This window comes from Elephas maximus, chromosome 22 (assembly GCF_024166365.1).
Source record: "Elephas maximus indicus isolate mEleMax1 chromosome 22, mEleMax1 primary haplotype, whole genome shotgun sequence".
Taxonomy (NCBI): domain Eukaryota; kingdom Metazoa; phylum Chordata; class Mammalia; order Proboscidea; family Elephantidae; genus Elephas; species Elephas maximus.
In genome coordinates, this window is record NC_064840.1 from 44,801,733 (window position 1) to 44,822,340 (window position 20,608).

The window sequence follows — 20,608 nt, forward strand, 5'->3', positions numbered from 1 at the left end:
CTGAAATGGTTGAACGTTGACCAGTTCCTTTTGGTATAGTGACTCTGTGTCTTTCTTCCATCTTGTTTGGATCCTTCCTGAGTTGTTTAATGTTTTCCCTGTAGAATCCTTCAGTATTGCAACTCAAGGCTTGAATTTTTTCTTCTGTTCTTTCAGCTTGAGAAATGCTGAGCATGTTCTTCCCTTTTGGTTTTTCTATCTCCAGGTCTTTGCACATTTCATTATAATACTTTACTTTGTCTTCTCAAGCTGCCCTTTGAAATTTTCAGCTCTTTTACTTTATCATTTCTTCCTTTCGCTTTAGCTACTCTATGTTCAAGAGCAAGTTTCAGACTCCTTTCTGACATCCATTCTGGTTTTTTCTTTCTTGTCTGCCTTTTTAATGACTTCTTGCTTTTTTCACGTGTGATGTCCTTGATGTCCTTGCACAACTCATCTGGTCTTTGGTAATTAGTGTTCAACGCATCAAATCTATTCTTGAGATGGTGTCTAAATTCAGGTGGGTTATATTCAAGATCGTACTTTGGCTTTCATGGAATTATTCTAATTTTCTTCAGTTTCAACTTGAACTTGCATATGAGCAATTGATGGTCTGTTCCACATTTGGCCCCTGGCCTTGTTCTGACTGATGATATTGAGCTTTTCCATCGTCTCTTTCCACAGATGTAGTCGATTTGATTCCTGTGTATTCCTGGTGAGGTCCATGTGTATAGTTGCCGTTTATGTTGCTGAAAAAAGGTAATAAAGAAGTCATTGGTCTTGCAAAATTCTATCATGTGGTCTCTGGCATCATTTCTATCACCAAGGCCATATTTTCCAACTACTGATCCTTCTTCTTTGTTTCCATCTTTTGCATTCCAATTAATTCCAGTAATTACCAATGCATCCTGACTGCATGTTCGATGAATTTCAGACTGCAGAAGTTGGTAAAAATCTTCAACTTCTTCATCTTTGGCCTTAGTGGTTGGTGTATAAATTTGAATAATTGTCACGTTAACCGGTCTTCCTCGTAGGTGTATAGATGTTGTCCTATCACTGACAGCATTATCTTTCGGGATAGATCTTGAAATGTTCTTTTTGACAATGAATGCAATGCCATCCCTCTTCAATTCGTCATTCCTGGCATAGTAGATCATATGATTGTCCAATTCAAAATGGCCAATACCAGTCCATTTCAGTTCACTAATGCCTAGGATATCGCTCTTTATGTGTTCCATTTTTGATGATTTCCAATTTTCCTAGATTCATGGTTTGTACATTCTACATTCTGATTATTAATGGATGTTTGCAGCTGTTTCTTCTCATTTTGAATCATGCTGCATCAGCAAATGAAGGTCCCGAAAGCTTGACTCCATCCACGTCGTTAAGATCGACTGTACTTTGAGGAGGCAGTTTTTCCCCAGTTGCATTTTGAGTACCTTCCAACCTAAGGGGCTCATCTTCTGGCACTATATCAGACAATGTTCCACTGATATTCATAAGGTTTTCACTGGCCAATCCTTTTCAAAAGTAGACCACCAGGTCCTTGTTCCTTCTTAAATGTCAGAAAGTGATGTAAGAGAGGTACAAAGTGTTAATGAGCATTCAAAAATAGAAATTGCCTCCAACAAGAGATATCATTCCTTCAACAAACACCCACCTATCATCTACTCAACTTTGTACTAGGTTCTGAATGGACAAAGACGGAGTCCTTGTCCTTGAGTCTCACAGTCCAAAAGAGAGCCAAACATACTAATTAACAAATCACTTTACTATGTAATAAAAATGTGAGCATGAAGTGATTAATTCTGCTTGATTCAAGTGGGGCTTCAGGGAGGACATTTAAGCTCAGACCCCGCAAAGCAAAGAATGGGATTAAGAATGGAACCATCTACCAACGTTCCTCATTGCATTGGGCAAATCTGCTACAAAGGACCTCTTTAAAGTGTTAAAAAGCAAAGACATCACCTTGAAGACTAAGGTGCGCCTGACCCAAGCCATAGTGTTTTCAATTGCATCATATGCATGTGAAGCCTGGACAATGAATAAGGAAGACCAAAGAAGAATTTGAATTAAGGTGTTCGTGAAGAATATTGAATGCACCATGGACTGCAGAAAACAAAACAAAAACAAATCTGTCTTGGAAGTGATACAACCAGAATGCTCCTTAGAAGCAAGGATGGTGAGACTATGTCTCACATACTTTGGACATGTTTTCGGGAGGGATCAGTGCCTGGAGAAGGACATCACATTTGGTAAAGTAGGGAGTCAGCTAAAAAGAGGAAGACCCTCAATGAGATGCATTAACACAGTGGCTGCAACAATAGGCTCAAGCATAACAAGAATTATGAGGATGGAGCAGGACTAGGCAATGTTTCATTCTCTTGTACAAGGGTTGCTACGAGTTGGAACTGATTTGATGGCACCGAACAACAACAACCACCATTCCAGGCAAAAGAGCAGCGTAAGTGAAGATGCAAAGGAGTGAGAAAAGTGGTGTGTTGGGGGAAGGATACATTTTCCTGGGTTGCTGGAGGGAAGAGGACATGGGATATGTAGAGGGGGGAGGCACAGAAGACAAACCTGGAGAATTTGGGGAGAGTGGCTTTAATACTATGCCTGACGTTAGCTTCCTGAAGAAGCCTGAAGGACAGGTGGGAAAGGGGCAAGTGGACAGAGAAAGAAAGGGCGTCTTAGGCAGAGGGAACACAGAGCACAGAACCAAAGCTGGAGGGGACTGGGAGGAGGACCACTACCGGTGAGTCATGGTTGGTTCAGCAGCTGTCAAAAAGTTCACTTCAGAATGATAGGTTCTTTGCTATATGTAAACTTTAAATTTAGTAGGTTTCTCCAAAATTAATAACTGTGAGCTGGAGGAGCTTTGTGAGTACAGTTTTCAAGCAAGAGCTAGAGCAGGATGACAGCTTACAGATAAGCTAGCCTATGTCCTCATCTTACAGTGAGGAAACAAAGGCCCAGGGAGGGGAAGTAACTTGTCCAAGACCACACAGCTAGTGAGTGGCAGAATTTGAACAAAAGAGCAGGTTTCCTAACTTCTCAGCTGGGGCTCTATCTACCCCCTCCCACTAGGGTGTCCCCTTTATCCACTTTCTTTAAGTTGAAGGCCATCCCATCATCTTTCCCCTTGGTCAGCCTGCTCAGACTGGGCCATGCAAGCCCTTGTTTCTGCAGAATCTCTGCTCTTGGGGAGTGGAATCATCAACTGTAGCTAGTTCCAGACGAGGCCAAGTGAGAGGCAAGCTAGGGAGCCAGGCTGTCACTGGATGGAGCCATGATTGCAGTCAGTTCAGATACACTGGGCAGATTATCAAAGGCCACTCAAAACAGAGGAGTCAGGAGATCTGGCTTGGAACAAGCGCTCTGAGGAGGTCAGGCTGAAGCGAAGGGATGGGTTCCAAGCATACTCTGCTTGGACTGTGCTCCTCTGCATTCTTGTGGTTAGTGATATCCTCCTCACAAGAACTTACTAAAGACTTCCCTCTTTCCAGGGAAAACAGAGCACAATGAGCCCTCCCCTTGACTTTCTGCTGCAATCTTTGCTTTCCCCAAGCTTCAACTATTGTTAAATCAGATGTCCCTGTTTTGCCACTCAGAAGTAGTGTGACTTTTAGCAAGTCACTTAATCTCTCTGAGTCCCACTCTCATCCTGGTAGGGATGGAGGCGGTAAGGGTGTTCTCTTGCCTATTCATTAGTCTAGTTTCTAGTTTGTTTTTATTTTATAGATATGTTTTGTAGATCTAAAGTGTCTTCTGTGACTCTAACTTTACCAGATCTTGGCAGTCAGGAGTTTTGTGGAGGGCCTGAAATTCAGTTATTGCAAAATTTAACCATTTTATGATTGAAGTCCTTTTGTCATGTTAAAAACCATAAAACCTGACACCTTTGAGTCAATTCTGACTCATAGCAACACTATAGGACAGAGTAGAGCTGCCCCATAGGGTTTCCAAGGAGCAGCTGGTAGATTTGAACTGCTGACCTTTTGGTTAACAGCCAAACTCTTAACCACTGGGTCACCAGCGCTCCCTTCTCATGTTAATAAATATTTATTAAGCACCTTTAGTTTACCAGGGGAGTCCCTGGATGGTATAAAAAATTGGTGGTTCGATTCCACCCAGAGTTGCCTAGGAAGAAAGGCCTGGAGATCTACTTCCAAAATATTAGCCATTGAAAACCGGATGGAGGGCAGTTTTACTCTGACACACATGGCGTCACAATGAGTCAGGGTCAACTCAACAGCAACTGGTTTGGCTTACCAAGCCACGGGGAATACAAAGGTGAAACAAGCCCTGGTCCCAAGGCGCTCCCAGCCTGGTATCATATGATGTTTTACAACCTGACTGAACAGTTTGTTACCCACTGTTGACACTGTGCAGCCTGAAGCTTCTCTAAAAAAACAAAAAGCTGCTTATAATTTGGGAAGTGGGAAGGCAGCAACTATTTTTGTTCCCCTGCCTAAATGTGAGTCCATCCACAGGACTCAGTTGTGTGGCCTTATGCTAGTCCCTTTATCTTTCTGGGTCTAGGTCATTCTCTACCAACCAAGGGGTATGTCTAACTCTAGTCATGGATGCTTTTTAAACAATGATTCACGAAGCTAAAAGGCTTATGGCAGAGGATGGGGGGGCATTGAACAGGTGGGGGCTCTAATACCTTCACCTCCAATCTAACCAGAGAAATTCTATTTTTTTAAATCTAGTTTATGCACTGGAATTCTTCCTAATATTTCATTTGAAAATTGCTCCATTGCTTTAAAAAAAAATTTGAAACCCCCTGCTATAGATCAAGGTTTCTCAACATTGGTACTATTGATATTCTGGGCTAATTCTCTGCTGTGGGGGATGTCCTGTGCATTGTAGGATGCTTAGCAGCATCCCTGGCCTCTATCAACTAGCAACTGCCAAGTTGTAACAACTAAAACGTCTCCAGAAACTGCCAAATGTTCTCTGGAGTGCAAAATGACCACTTCCTAAGAACCATTGGTATAAAGACAAAGATTTAATTATCAAGTCACAAATTTGTCACATCTTTATGTGCAAAGCCCTGTTCTTTTTTTTTTTCTTTTTTAAATTGTGCTTTAAGTGAAAGTTTACAAATCAAACCAGTCTCTTGTACAAAAATTTATATACACCTTGCTATGTACTTCTGGAAACCCTGGTGGCATAGTGGTTAAGTGCTATGGCTGCTAACCAAAAGATCGGCAGTTCAAATCCACCAGGCACTCTTTGGAAACTCTGTAGGGCAATTCTACTCTGTTCCATGCGGTCGCTATGAGTCGGGATCGACTCGACGGCAACTGATATGTACTCCTAGTTGCTCTCCCCCTAATGAGACAGCACACTCCTCCTCTCCACCCTGTATTCCCTGTGTCCATTCAGCCAGCTGCTGTCCCCCTCTGCCTTCTCATCGCGACTCTAGACAGGAGCTGACCACATAGTCTCATGTGTCTACTGGAGCCAAGAAGCTCACTCCTCACCAGTATTATTTTGTGTCTTATGGTCCAGTCCAATTCTTGTCTGAAGAGTTGCAAAGCCCTGTTCTGACACACCACAAACGAACTCAGTTTCTGAATTGAACCAGCCCTTCATTTACATGGAGAGATAAGACAAGTGAAACAATGCAGTAAGAGGAATCTCACAATGCAGCACATGTCCATAAAAGTTGCATATTTATAAAGCAATACTTATGCTATCAATAAGTTATAACTGAGTGTTCATTGAACTTTGCAACTTGAATCATGTGGTTTATGGCCCCCAGCTGCCACATGATGGCAATGTGCCAAACATGCAGGAAAGGCCAACCATCTTTAAGATGATGTCATGAGGTGACGGCTTTGGAGTAGGTACACAACCAAAACTAGTTCTGGAAAAACAATAATTTTACCTAGAGGAAAAGTGAGGCAAAGCAAGCTAGTGGTGGATCTGGGACTGGAAATCTGCTTTCTTGAATTCTATCAATCGTTGAACACCTATTAAGCTTCTAGTATGGGTCAAGCCCTGTGCTTTAGGTGATGTGGATTCCAAGATAAAAAGTACAGCTCTTTCCCATCAAGTGCCTCACAGTCTGGTAGGGCAGAGGATAACTCTGTGTAGTAAATCTGTCTGAGAAGTAGGGTAAGTAAGTACAGGTGCTCTACTGTGCAGAGAAGGAATGGGCAGCCCATCCTCGGGGTAGTGCTTACAGAGTCTTGAAGGGCAAGTACAGGTTAAGCAGAGGCTGAGGCAAGTGCAAACACTCTGAGAGGTGAAAGAGCAAGGCACATCTGAGAAACTGCAAGTAGGTCAGTTTGGCTGGAGCATAAAGTGTATGGTGGGGAGTGGTGAGAAGTGGGACCGGAGGAGAGAAAAGGGCTGGGCACAGAAGACATATGGAATTATATCTTGTACACCAATGTTTGTTCAGGACTTTCCACAATAGCCAAAAGGTGGGAAACTAACTGTTATCAATAGATGAATGAATAAACAAAATATGATATATATATATAAAGAGAAATGAAATCTTGATATATACCAGAACATGGATGAACCTTGAAAACATTATACTGAGCAAAATATGTCAGTTTCAAAAGGACAAATTCTATATGATCTCACCTATATGAAATGAACAAGTATATAGAAACCAAAGATTATTAGTGGTTACCAGCGGTGGGAGGGCGAGGGAAAGGGGAAGTTTTTGCTTGGAGGCAGTGAGTTGTGCTAATGGTGGTAGAATAATTTGGAAAAGGATAGTGATAATGGTTGTACAACATGAAGAATATAATCAATGTCACTGAATTGTACATGTAGAAATTGTTGAATTAATGAATCTTTTGTTATATATTTTCACAACAATAAAAAAAAGAAAACATGTCCTGTAGAACAAAGATATTGTTCATGTTCTTATGCATATTGCCTTCATGTTTACAGACCATTGACAAATGCTCAGTGATCTGGGTGATCAGTGACATAGAAAGAGTTTCTGGGGGGAGAGCCCATGAAGACCTTCTCAATGAGAGCATCAAAGCCTGCCAACGGGGTTTCTGCAGGGACATTGCCCTGGTGGTCACCAAGACTGACAGACTCCACTTGCCGGAATATTTAAGGTATTGTGCTTGATTTGCAGGCATGTCACCCCAGCCTGGGCTTTCTTCCAAGGGTGTCAACTAGAGTAATGACAGAGTTTGACTTCATGATGCAGTGGGTGTTATGGACTTTTGGGAAGTGACTGGGATGAAATAGAAGTCTGGGTGAGTTCCTGGATATCAGGTTTTCTGGGTGGATTGTTTCAGGAATCTGAACCATGAGGCAACTGCCAAACAGGCTGTCCCTCCACAGCTGCAGGGATGTCATTCACATGAACAATGATATAAATGGCACCTCCTAGAGAGTGCAGTGTGCCGGTCCTGCCTGCACCCCACAGATACCGGAATTGTAGGCTCTCTCATGACTAGTAGGGACATTATATAGTACTGTCTGACATGGTACAGCTTTGGAGGATTAGATTCTGATTTAGATATGTTCACTCCTGAGATTTTCAACTCATTAGGAGCAAGGCCCTCAAATTTGTAGAACTTTGGCCAAAAGTAAAAACATTCTTACAGAGTTATACTCTAACAAATAATAATGAAAGGTAAATATTTTAGAGCTCAGTATTATCACCTAAGATGTTAATATGCAATAGAAGTTGATTTCCATTTAGATCCCTGTTCCCCCTCTAACTAGGGAGACTGTATAACTTATCTTTCAAATGGGAACACTTCTGAAAGTGAAACCAGAAAGTCAACTCATGGTGACTCATGTGTTACAGAGTAGAACTGTTCCATACAGTTTTCTTGTAATCTTTATGAAAGTAGATTGTCAGGTCTTTCTTCTGGGGCACTGCCTGGGGGAAGGGGTTTGAACCTCCAACCTTTGGGTTAGTGTAGTTAAGTGCAAATTGTTTGAACCACCCCAGGGACATTTTTGAAAGTGAAAGGGAGTGTTGTTAATGCTTACAGAGGAACAGCAAGCATTAATCAGACTGTCTGGGTACACAGGTGTATATGGTGCTTCTCTGCTCTAACGGCTTTTTTTTTACCTGACACCTGTACTGTTTCCTTCCACACTCACTGAAGCTTAAGTTTGGCTTCAGGCTCCAGGAATTCACTGCGTAGAACCAGCCTGTGTAAGAAGTGGGTTAAGGCTCTCCCCACTCCCCAACTTCTTGCTCTGGTGATCTAAATTGGAATTTCAGCTTCATTTTTTTCCATAGTCTCCCCTGCCCCCTACCACAGGGCAATATCTCAAGCTTGCCCTTTCCAGTGCACATAATAAGACAAAGGATAATTCAATCTAATTTATTAACATTTATTGAGCACTGTAGTAGGGCTGCAGATTCAGGGAGGCATATTGCCTAGTTCCTGAGTTCAGAGTACAAAAGAGGATTAAAGGTTACATGAGAGGGACAAAGAAGTGGTCTGTGAACCCAGGGAGAAAGGGCTGCCTTTTGATGGGGACAGGGAGTGATGTCACAGGAATTTTCACAGGAGACAAAATGCTGGACTTAATATTGAGAAATAAAGAAAATGTCGTCCACTGGACGCTGGAGTGGATTAGAAGAGAGAGCGTTTGGAAGAGAAACAGCTAAAGCAAAGGCTCTGAGGCCTGACAGATGTGCTATTTTCAGGGAAAGTCGAAAGACTGCCATGACATATATTACAAATTAAGTTTAATTGCTAAAATTTTCTGTTTTCCTTTTAGGGAAAGAAAAGTGGGAAATGTAAGTATGGATTAGTTATTTTTATTTATTTACTTTTATTATTGTGCTTAAGGTTGAAGTTTAGAGCTCAAGTTAATATCTCATTCAAAAATTTATACACATATTGTTTTGTGACATTGGCTGTAGTTCCCACACTATGAGAGCACCCTTCCCCTTTCCACTGCAGATTCCCTGTGTCCATTCATCCTGTACCTGTCCCTTCCTGCCTTCTCAGCCTGCTTTTGGACAGGAGCTGACCATTTGGTTTCGTATATCTGACTGAGCCAAGAAGCAAGTTCCTCACGTGTATTACTGTTTGTTTTGTAGCTCTGTCTAATCTTTGTCTGAAGAGTGGGCTTTGGGAATGGTTTCAGTTCTGGGTTAACAGAGCGTCCAGGGGACATAGTTTTGGCGGTTCCTTCAGACTCTGTCAGACCATTAAGTCTGGTCTTTTTATGTGAATTTGAATTTTGTTCTACATTTTTCTCCTGCTCTGTCTGTGACTTTCTATAGTGTTCCCTGTCAGGGCGGTCTTTGGTGGTAGACGGGCACCGTCTAGTTCTTCAGGTCTCAGGCTTGTAAGTTTCTGGTTCCTTTGGTTCTTCAGTCCTTTGGGCTAGTATTTTCCATGTGTCTGTAGTTTTCTTCATTCTCCTTTGTTCCGAGTGGGAGGGAACCAATATTGTATCTTAGATGGCTGCTCACAGGCTTTTAAAACCCCAGATGGTACTCACCCAAGTGGGGTATAGAACATTTTCTTTAGAAGCTATGTTATGCCAATTGACCTAGATGTCCCCTGAAACTATGGTCCCCAGGCCCTAGTCCCAGCTACTCTGTCGCTCAAAGTGTTTGGATGTATCTAGGAAACTTCTTTGCTTTTGCTTTGGCCAATTGTGCTGACTTCTCTGGTATTGTGTGTTGTCCTTCCCTTCACCAAAGTTGACCCTTGTCTACTACCTAGTTAGAAATTTCCCCTCTGTACCCTCTTCATTCTTGTAACCATCAAATAATGCTTTTTTCTGTGTTTTAACCTTTTCTTGTGTTCTTATAATAATGGCCTCATATAATAGTTGTCCTTTTGTGACTGGCTTATTTCACTCAGCATAATGTCCTCAGATTCATCCATGGAGTCATCATTGTTCTTTATTGTTGCATAGTCTTCCATTGTGTGTCTGTACCACAGTTTGTTTATCCATTCATCTGTTAATGGACATTTAGGTTATTTCCATCTTTTTGTTATTGTGAATAGTGCAGCAATGAACATGGGTGTGGATATATTTATTTGTGTGATGGCTCTTATTTCTCTCGGGTATGTTCCAAGGAGTGGAATTGCTACATTGTATGATATTTCTATTTCTAGCTTTTTAAGAAAGTGCTATATTGTTTTCCAAAGTGATTGTGCCATTTTACATTCCTACCAGCAGTGCATGAGAGTACCAATCTCCCCACAACCTCTCCAACATTTGTCATTTTGTGTTTTTCGGATTAGTGCCAGCCTTGTTGGGGTAAGATGGTGTCTCATTGTAGTTTTGATTTGCACTTCTATTGTGAGCATTTTCCTCTCATGTCTGTTAGCTACCTGAATGTCTTCTTTGGTGAAGTGTCTTTTCATATCCCTTGCCCACTTTTAATTGGATTATTTGTCTTTTTGTTATGGAGGTGTTACAGTATCTGGTAGATTTTAAAGATTAGTCCTTTATTGGATATGTCGTAGCCAAATTTTTTTCCCAGTCTGTAGTTTGTCTTTTTACTCTTTTGGTGAAGTCTTTTGATGAGCATACGTGTCTGATTTTTAGGAGCTCCCAGGTATCTAGTTTCTCTTCTGGTGTTTGTGCATTATTTATTATTTGTATACTGTTTATGCCATGTATTAGGGCTCCTAGCATTAAAAAAAAAATTTTTTTTTTTTGCATTAGGACTAGTTATTTTTAAATAATACTTTTTATTACTAGTATTATGTAATTCTAATATATGCATATTTGACTGTGGGGGCCCGTTGAAGATCTGCTGAAAATGATGTGCCTCATCACTCTGTTTCTAGTGATAACCCTGGACTCTTTTCTATGTGCATTTATTTCCTTTCAAAATCTAGCAAGTTATTCAAAATCAACGAGAGGCTATTTTGGAAAGAAATGAAACATTGAAACTACAAAGGAGTAGAATTCTCAAGGAAAAACTGAAGGTGAGTTAACAGATTTCTCTGTGTGTTTCTCAACCACTCTGATTTTGAGAAACAACTATATATTTGGTCTTGGAGAGTAGAAAGCACACCTAACTCATTGCTACCACTTAATACCTACTGTGACCTTAGGCAAGTAACATTACTTCCCTGAGCCTCCATTTTCTCCTCTGTAAAATGGGGAAAACAGTCTACCGCCTGTGACTGAGTGAGCATATGGTGTGCTGAGAAATATGTCCAGGTAAGTCAGGGATACCACACAGTTTGAGGCATGCTTCCATGGAGAAATGTGTAGGGGGGGCTGTGGGAACACACAGGAAGGATGGCACAATCACACTGGTGATGGGGGGAGGCAGTGTGGGGAGAGGGCCAGGGAAAACTTTTCAGCCTCATGAGCAGAATTTTAAGGAACCAGTAGTTTTTAGTAAAGCATAGAAGCAGGGGAAAGGGCAGAGGAAGACCATGATTAAAATAGCCTGCTATGTTTGGTGAATTAATGAAAGTAGTTTTGAGTGGCTCAGAAAGGGTACTTGAAGGGGCATGTGGGGTGATAAGGCTTGAGCATCATTTTTTAAGAGTGAGTAAACTTTCTGTAAGGCCTCTGGATGGCGCAAAATGGTTTACACTTTACAAAGTCTTACTTGTATGTGTTTGTTACCGGAATAAAGTTCTTGCCTCTCACTGGTCAAGAATGAGCAGGTAAGGCACATAGAGTTTTCCACATGAGCAAAACTTTATTGAAGAGGCTTGCAAGTGGAGATGAGGAGGGCCTAAAGCAATGCTTACCCTCATCTCACAGAGCAAAAGACGGGCCGGGGTTTTTAAACGTTCTTGGGCGGGAAAAGATCCATGTTTATTCACAGGCACAGGCGGGGATATGTTAACTATGGTGTAGGCGGAGCAGCTTTCTAAGATGGCTCCTGTCCCAGAGGCCTCTAGGATTTGTAGCAGGACTTATTATGGGGTGTAGCACCTGCACAGTCTCTCGCTCCCTGGGTTTGATTCCCTGGCTGCTGTTGCAGCCCCCCACTTCCCCTGGTGGAAGGGCACACAGCGGTCATAGGTGGATGTTCTGCGTAAGTCCCTGGGGCTGGTTTTCTCCAGCTGCTTCTGAAAGACAACTTTAAAGAAGTTTGCGGGCTATTTTCTGATACCTTGCCCCATTGTTCTGGGGAATATCTTTGTTTCTGCACCCTGGCCTATTTCTTGTTACTTTGTTTGCAGATTTGGGGGGCTCTCTGTTGCCTATCTTATATTTACTAATCTGTAGTGAGCTGCAATTGTGCATTACAGATTATAAGTAAGCACAAGGAAACCCATGCTTACCTTGCTTACTGGGTAATCTGCCCCTGTCAGGGACTGTAAATTTGAAAAGAGGCTTGGATTCTGTAGGAGGGTGCTGTGGGGTTGGGAGAGAGAAAGATGCCAGCTGTACATAGAAGCAGAATCTTTGATATGGTGAAAATATGTGAAATTGTTCACTACAGATAATCTGGTAAACAAGGTAATACCTTGCCTATTGGGTAATCTGCCCCTGGCAGAGATGCTGTGTGCTGGTTCATTGCAGGCTCTGGGGAGGGCTCACAGAGCATGTTTGCTGCATCTACAAAAGCCAAGTTTGGGAAATACTGTCCTATTAGGATAGTTCCTCCTAGAGACAATGTTCTGACAGAGAGAAAATGTGCACCCTTACATTTAGCTGAGTACCTCAGACCTCATTGCCACATGTGGCCCTTCTGGTCGTTACTCCTACAATATGAACAAACTGGCCATTTTCTGGTTAATTCAGCTTATTTTACTATAAAAATAATGGACCACTGTGCAAAAAAAATGGGGCTCAGCTTGATGGAAATCATTTTTATTTCACAGCCAAAATAACCTTGAGCCTTTAAGCTTAATTTATAAATCTTGTTATTTTATTTACAAATGCCATAGGTTTGGTGCTAAATTTTCACATTTTCTTTGATGAATGCTAGGTTAATACAGGCACAGCTCAGCATATTCCTTTCTTATCATTTAGCTGTTTTGAAACTGTATTTAAATTTCATTTCATGTTAGTTCCATCTCCTGGTAGAAAATAGTTTTCAGATTTCCCTAGACCTTTTCTTAGAGACAAAACTCTATCAAAAGGAGAAGGAAAAAGAAGTTAAACTCAGATGATCCTTTATACAATTAAGCCCCGACACCAGTGTGCGGGGCTCCCGGCAGCCTGAATAGGCATCTCCATTGCAGCCTTACCTACACATGCTTACAGCTTGCCAGAGATGGGGCTTCTCACCTCTCCCGGTGGACTCCCAGGGCCTCTACTTACCCAGTCTTTTACATCTTTTCATCAGAAAGAGATTGATGACTCTTGACTTTTTTTTTTTGTTGTTGTTGTTAGGTGCTGTCGAGTCGGTTCCGACTCATAGCGACCCTATGCACAACAGAATGAAACACTGCCCGGTCCTGCGCCATCCTTACAATCTGCTTTTTTACCGCCCCCAAATACATGTGTATACTCGTGTGCACACATACATATATATGGTTTTTCTCTTTTCTTTTACATGAGAAGAATAAATGATTATGGAGCAATATTTATGTATAATTCTAGTATGACTTCTCTGTGATGGTGTTTTTCTCACAGGATTCTTAATCTCTTGACATTTAAAACCTGTCGTTTGCTTAAACATGCTCAGCATTAAAATGCGCATCGTTACTGACTCAGCACCCAGCTAAGGAACTTGCACTTTTTTTTTTTTTATTGTGGTAAGCATATATATATATATATATATATATATATATATATAAACATTTGCCGTTTTACATTTTGTTTACAGGTACAATTCAATGACACTATTATATTCATCATGTTGGAAATTTGCCTTTGTCCAGTGTTGTGTTGTGCCGGTAGATGCTTAGCAACCAGCTCTTTGTCAGAAATAAAATAAAAGCCCTGGTTTGTAGCACTTGCTGGTTCCCTTGGTGTAAATACCCCCACCATTGCCAACTGCAAGCTACTAGAATGAAGTAATTGAACACGACATTGAGAAAAGATGTGCACAACCAGCTGTCAGCAGCTGGTACTGGCTGGCTCCAGCACACCACTGCCTTTGCCAGAGATCTGCTTCTTTTTCTGAAATGGACCCCCTTTGAACATTTAAATACACTTTTATAGGGTTGCTATGAGCCGTAATCGACTTGACGGCAAATGGCTTTTTAAAACTATTTCTCTATACCTTTTCTTCTGGAATTGATATTTTTAACTTCAAAGAGATTAGTTTCTCTGCACTCGTTTCTTCACGGCTTCCTATCTTGTTAGGAGTGGACAGATGGAAACACCCGACCTGCAGAATATTATCTGTTCCTTATGGAGCTCTTGCAGAATTGAAGTGAATGAGCTGAAATTTGCTGATGGCTCTCGTGAAGCCTGCTCACTGTTTTCCTCTCCCATGATTGAGTTATTCTGTCCCCTTGTGCCTCTCTCACTTCAGAGAAAACTGCCAGCTGACTCCAAGGTCCTGGAAGCCTCAGATCTGGTGTACACAGTCAGCGCCCAGGAGTACTGGCAGCAGGCTTTCCTCACTGAGGAGGAAACTGGTAATTTATATATCCTTTTATCTCAGTCACTAAAATTCCCAAGACTAAACTTGGCACTCCAAATGTCCCTCTCTAGAGCTTTTTGAGCCACACTTGCTGCTTGCCAGTGTCTATATCTATCAGCAAGTCATTTTTTTCTCTCTTTTCAGTGTTGTGGTGGCTGAGAACATAGTTCCTTTCTTTTTTAAATCTGGCCACCCTAGTTTTGGCTTGAGATTTCTCACTCACCCAACTAAGTGTATCAAAAATGTTTACTGAGTATCTGTCGTATCCTTTTTCTGAGAGAAGGGAAAAGTAGACAATGTGGCCCCTTTCTTCAGATAACTTAAAATGTAGACGAGGAACTAATATTAATCCATGCACAAAAAGTATAAATAAGGCTTAGTGAAATGTGCTGACTATGAGTGCAATAGAAGGCCAGAGAATCTAGAGATTGTGGCTCAAGTACTCGGTGAAAACTGGGTGACTAGGCAGGATCTGAGCTTGACTTTGATCTGAACTTAAAATGTATATACATTTTACTAGATGTGTTTGTGTTTGAGAACCAGTTGCTTTATACCTGGGTGGTGCAAATGGCTGCTAACCGAAAGGTTAGAGGTTTGAGTCCACCCAGTGGAACCTTGGAAGAAAGGCCTGTTGAGCTACTTCCAAAAAAATCAGCCATTGACAACTCTATGGAGCAGAGGTCTACTCTGATACACCTGCGGTCACCATGAGTCTGAATTTAACTAGACAGCAACTGATTATTCATGTGTTTGAGAGAAAGTTAAAAAGCAGAAGGTGTGAAATATTCCCAAACAAAGGTATAAAAGAAAATCAGCATGGCATATGCAAGGAATTGAAAAAACATTGCCATTAACAAAAATAGAAGGGGGAAAGGTAGGATGACATCTATTATCTTCCCCTGACTAACAAAGGGTTAGGACTAAGATAAATTTCTAAATTAGAATCCCACTTATTGGAGGTTTCTATTCATTTCTACAGCAAAAAAAGAAAAAAGAAATCAAAATCGTTGCTGTTGAGTCAATTCTAACTCATAGCAACCTATAGGACAGAGTAGAACTGCCCTGTAGGGTTTTCAAGAAGTGGCTGGTGAGTTTGAACTGCCAACCTTTTGGTTAGCAGCAGTAGCTCTTAACAACTGGCTGCCAGGGCTTTATAGCAAGCGTGGGCTAATCTGATGTTAAGGGTTATTTGATATGGATAGAAAAATGTAGGAAGATCGAAGAGCTGAGACACAGGAAATGTGAGCATCTTTGCATCAACTATGCAGGTAAATACCAATCTAAAGGTAAGTGCCAGTTGTTTTTTTTTTTCCAATCAGTCTGTACTTTCTACGTTTTATGTTTTATACACCTAAATGAAGTTAATATTCAGCATTGCTTATCTACCATTCATTGTTGTTGATCCTACACAAGGAAAAAATGTCCTTCAGAAAGGTTGGGTTAGTGGGTATCCAGCCCACATATGACCTCAACTGTAGATATGGGTTTTTTGGGGGTCTGGATAGTTAATCTGGAAAGCCTGGTGACGTAGTGGTTAAGTGCTACAGCTCCTAACCAAAAGGTTGGCAGTTCAAATCCACCAGGCGCTCCTTGGAAACTCTGTGGGGAGGTTCTACTGTGTCCTTTAGGGTAGCTATGAGTCGGAATTGACTCGACGGCAACAGGTTTGTTTGTTTTGTTTTGATAGTTAATCCAGACTGTCATCCTAATCTTTCACTTTTTATGAACTCTATTTACTACAAATTTAGGGCCTTTTCAAAGTATTTGTGCTGTTGGTGAATTCTAGAAATCCCAAAGTTAAGAGAGTATATCAGGAAACAGCTCTTGGACAAGAAGAGGAGGATGGTGACCAAGTATGTTACAGAAGCCTTTGGCCTATTGCTCCTCACAGACAGTTTCAACTCCACGGACCATCTGCCGGTACGGAAGACACCTGGGTTATATATTCACTCCCCCCAGCCTGGGTAGACCATTGCCTTTTACCAAGTTAGATATTAACTTGGGTTATTTTTTTCTTTTCATATCAAAGGAATATACTAAGCTCAGAGAATCTAAAGAAGACAACAACAAAGTTAATTAGAGGACTAAAAGTGATAAAATTTGAGTAAAAGAGAAAGGAGTGATATTTTACCTGGGACTGATAGGCTGAGAGGAAAATGTAAGAACTGTCTGGCTATTTTCCGTCTCTGCTGAGACTTTAACAAGGTGAAACATGTTTAAGTGATGGCAGGAGTGATTTCACTTGCTTCTAGTAGAATACAGACAGTTCCTGGTTATCTTGGAGAGGCATGTTTATATGTACAACCCGAAGAGGTTTCATCTGTCTATGGAGCTCCTTCATGTCCTGGTTCTGTCCGAAACTCAAACTCAGAGCCACAATAGTAAAATAATGAGAGAGGGAGGGAGCAAGGAGACAATTTCAGCCAAGAGTTTAGATATTTATCATCACTGTCTAGAATCCAGGCCTTTGGAATGACAGTTAAAAATTACTTTTTCTTATACTAATTGGCAAATGTATCTCTTGGGTGGATAGTTTTTTTTTTTTTACCTTAAAATAAGAGAGATTAACTGCTTAAGATCCTCTAAGAGGCCTTGGAGAAAAAATGGTTGCTGTTATCAATCATCAACCATGTCAATTTCCCTCCAACTTTGCTTTCCCTCCATCAGATTTGCACAACCAAGTTGGCTAACTTCTTGTTATGCTGGAACAGGGAAAGGGCAGAGAAAGCAAAACAGTAGAGTTCTTTGAGATTTTAAGGACTGGCCATGAGAATGTGGGAAAGTGAACCTGGGATGACCCTGTAGGGTAGGATAGGCAGATAATCGAGTGTGAAAAGTAAGCAATGCCAAGTGTAGATGGTCAAATGCAGTGGCATCACTTGGGGGACAGGGTGCAGGGGGTGTGGACTGTATTGGGTGACACTCTCAGAGAGGGTGACACCAAAATGACTATCTGTAAAATTTTTGTGCAGTGTTTCAGCAAAAATTTATTAATTGTATAAAAATATCCCTGTAGTTAGTGAAAACAACAAAAAAACTTTTCGTAAGCCCAGGTTACGTGTATCAATATACATACAAGGCTAAAACTGTGCTAGTTTATTTTTGAACCTTCTAACGTGCTCTGGTCAGAGCTGTCATCACCACCCAATTACAACGACATTTCGAATTATGTGGTTTTATCTGCATGTGCTAGAAGCACATGCTGTTGTTTTCGTTGCTGTCAGTGTTTTTATAATCACTGATTTTGTCAAAACTTCTGATATTTTAGCTACAATATTATGGTAATTAGCATGGGGAGGTGACACCATGAGTGATTGCACTGGGTGACACCAACTCTAGTGACGTCACTGGTCGAATGTGTGCATTTATAAAATTCCGCATAAAAGAGACTTAAAAAACAAATTTCACTCTGTTTTTTTCATCCTGTTTCTTATGTCTTGTTTTGGCTTGGTTCTGTGAAAAACAAACAAACAAACAAAAATCACTCCTGGAATTGGACATTTTTTCATTCGGCTTGGTCCTCTGAAATGTTGGGGAAGGGTTCCACCTTCTAACTTCCCGAAAAAGTTCGTTCAGGATGAAATTTGCCTCACTGCCCAGCAAAAGGTTGCTTTTGGAAGTGCTGAGGGAAAACCAGTCAGATGTGGTTGGTTTATTTTACAAACACAAGGACAAAGCCTTTTACAATCAAACATGAAAATGCCTGCCCCACATACTATTCTCTGCTGACTTGGAGGTGCAGCCATGGCCAGGGCTCAGTCCCAATCTTGCAGCAGACTCCAGGCAACAGAAAATACAAAGGAGAAGGCTGATTGGTACTTCTATGATAGCCATCTAAAGGGAGCTGCCAGCAACTTCCCTCAAAATTCCTTGGCCCCAGATTTTGGTCTTAGTCTAGCTCTTTGGTGGAAAGTTGGAAGGCAAGAATTTTGTCAGTTACTTTGAATTCTAGAGAATCGAACCTAAAAAGTGTCCGTTTGATCATTTTTTTAGATGGTGACTCAAACTAAAAATTCAGAGTTTGAGTAGTTGGTGATTTTAAGAGAGCAAGGATATAGTCATTATTTTCAAGAATAGGAAGTTGATTGTGACATCTCAGTCTTGAATAAGTCCTGCACTTCTTCAACTAGGTACCAGCCTTTCCCTTTTTTTTATTGCACTTTTATTCCCAGCCCTTCTCTTTCTTATCATTCTTTTGTTTATTCAACAGGAATTGACCGAGAGTGGGATATTGTGAGAATCTTGCCCATAGATTTTCTTTTCATGATTTCTTTCTTATTTCGTTTTGGTTGTGAATGACAGCACAAATTCAAGAGAATCTAAAGAGCACTCTGGGGAAAAAAAAATTATGGCTTATATAACTCTTAATGGTAAAAACTATGAAAATCCTCAAGGTACTCCTAAAGCTAAATAGTCTCTATAAACTCTAAACCTCTTAAACCATAAGACCCAAACTCTAAAGCTCATAAGCTCTAAAACTCACAGAATTTTAGAGTTTGAGGTTGTTTTCAAGATCATTTAGCTCAATTTACTTATTTTAAAGATGATGCAATTGAGAGCTGGAGAAGTGAAGTCACCCGTGGAAGGTCATACATGTATTCCAGAAACATTTTTGTTGTAAAATTTGGAATAGAATTTAAAGCCTACATCATCTGGTAGTTTCTCTGTGCCACTCATGTACTCAGAAAATGCTTATTGATTGACTCTTTGTGCCATGTCCTGGAATAATAAACATGAATAACACAGTCTGTCCTTTCAGCAAGTTCATAGTCCAGCGAAGGAGACATGTAATCAGATAGACATAGTACAGCAGGACAAAGGCTGTAATACAGGAATGTAGAAAATGCTGTAGGAGCACAGAAAGAGAGTCCAATTCTGCCTGGGGGGAGTCAGGGAAAGCATCACATGAGAAGTGATTTTTGAGCTTTGTCTTGAACAATGCGGAGGTGGGGCATACGTGCAAAGACATGGGGTCACAAAAGAGATGGCATGTTTGCGGAATGGTAACAAGTTCAGGGGCAGCTGCCTGGGAGGATGGATGTGTGAAGCCACTGGAAAGACACTGGTGCTGGAGAAGTAGATTTAGGAGACACTGGGTGGTACAAAAGGAGCTCTGGTGGTGCAGTGGTTAAGCACTCAGCTGTTAACTGAAAGGCCAGCGGTTCTAATGTACCAACTGCTCTGTGGGAGAGAGGTGTGGCAGTCTGCATCTGTAAAGATTAAAAACCACTGCCGATTATAGCCTTGGAAATGGATGTGGCAGTTCTGCTGTGTTCTATAGGGTCACTATGTGTCAGAATCAACTCGATGGCAATGGGTTTTTTGGTTTGAGTGGTGTAAACAGTAAACATGCTCAGCTGCCAACCAGAAGGCTAGATGTTCTAGTCCACTCACAGGTGCCTTGGAAGAAAGGGCTGTTAATCTACTTCTTGAAAAATTAGCCACTGAAAACCCTACGAAGCACAGTTCCACTCTGACCTACATGGGGTTGCTAGGAGTTGGAATCGCCTAGATGGCAACTAGAAATAAAGAAGATGATGGGCCTTAAGTGCCGAGGTAGAGTGCATGGCCTCTACCTGCTGCAGACGCTGTGGAACCAGCCAAGCTTTTCACCTAGGGGAACGACACTGTGAGGTCAAAGCTGCCCTAGTGGCCACTCCCTTGTATTGTTTGAATACAGGCTTCCCTCCTGAGTAGGCTGTATTCTTTGAAATCAGGGACCTTGTGTGTTTTTTTTTTTGTGGTCCTGTAGATTTGCTATTCAAAGTATGACCCAGGACCCAAATATCAATATCACTGGAGGGCGTGTTAGAAATGTAGAATCTCAGACTTTCAGATTTTATCAAGATCCTTAGGTGATTCATATGCACATTAAGGTTTGAGAAATGCTATCCTCAAAAACTGCTTTGCACAAAGTCAAAGCTCATTTAATGTTTGTTGAATCAAATGTCATTGGAAAAATCAGAATTTTAATGGCAATTGGATTTTTACTTGGATAGTTAACTCCCCAAATAGCCTGATAAATTATATACCCAAAATAAGTTTCAGGAGGCATCTTATTTCTTCTATTCCCAAATCCCACAAAACCTAAGTAGGTTTGTGCACTTAAGGGGTGCCAGAGTTGGGACAATA

At 41.1% G+C, this 20,608-nt stretch overlaps 1 protein-coding gene across 2 annotated transcripts in view; it reads left to right on the top strand.

Annotated features, from left to right (window-relative positions):
* Positions 1–20,608, top strand: part of NUGGC (nuclear GTPase, germinal center associated) — a 74,342-nt gene that overhangs the window by 29,728 nt on the left and 24,006 nt on the right. For both annotated transcript variants that reach the window (XM_049865682.1, XM_049865683.1), the window contains 5 exons: positions 6,904–7,079; positions 8,716–8,734; positions 10,806–10,895; positions 14,366–14,471; positions 16,263–16,396. In XM_049865682.1, coding sequence (XP_049721639.1) covers positions 6,904–7,079; positions 8,716–8,734; positions 10,806–10,895; positions 14,366–14,471; positions 16,263–16,396 — 525 coding nt within the window. The remainder of the gene's footprint in view (positions 1–6,903; positions 7,080–8,715; positions 8,735–10,805; positions 10,896–14,365; positions 14,472–16,262; positions 16,397–20,608) is intronic.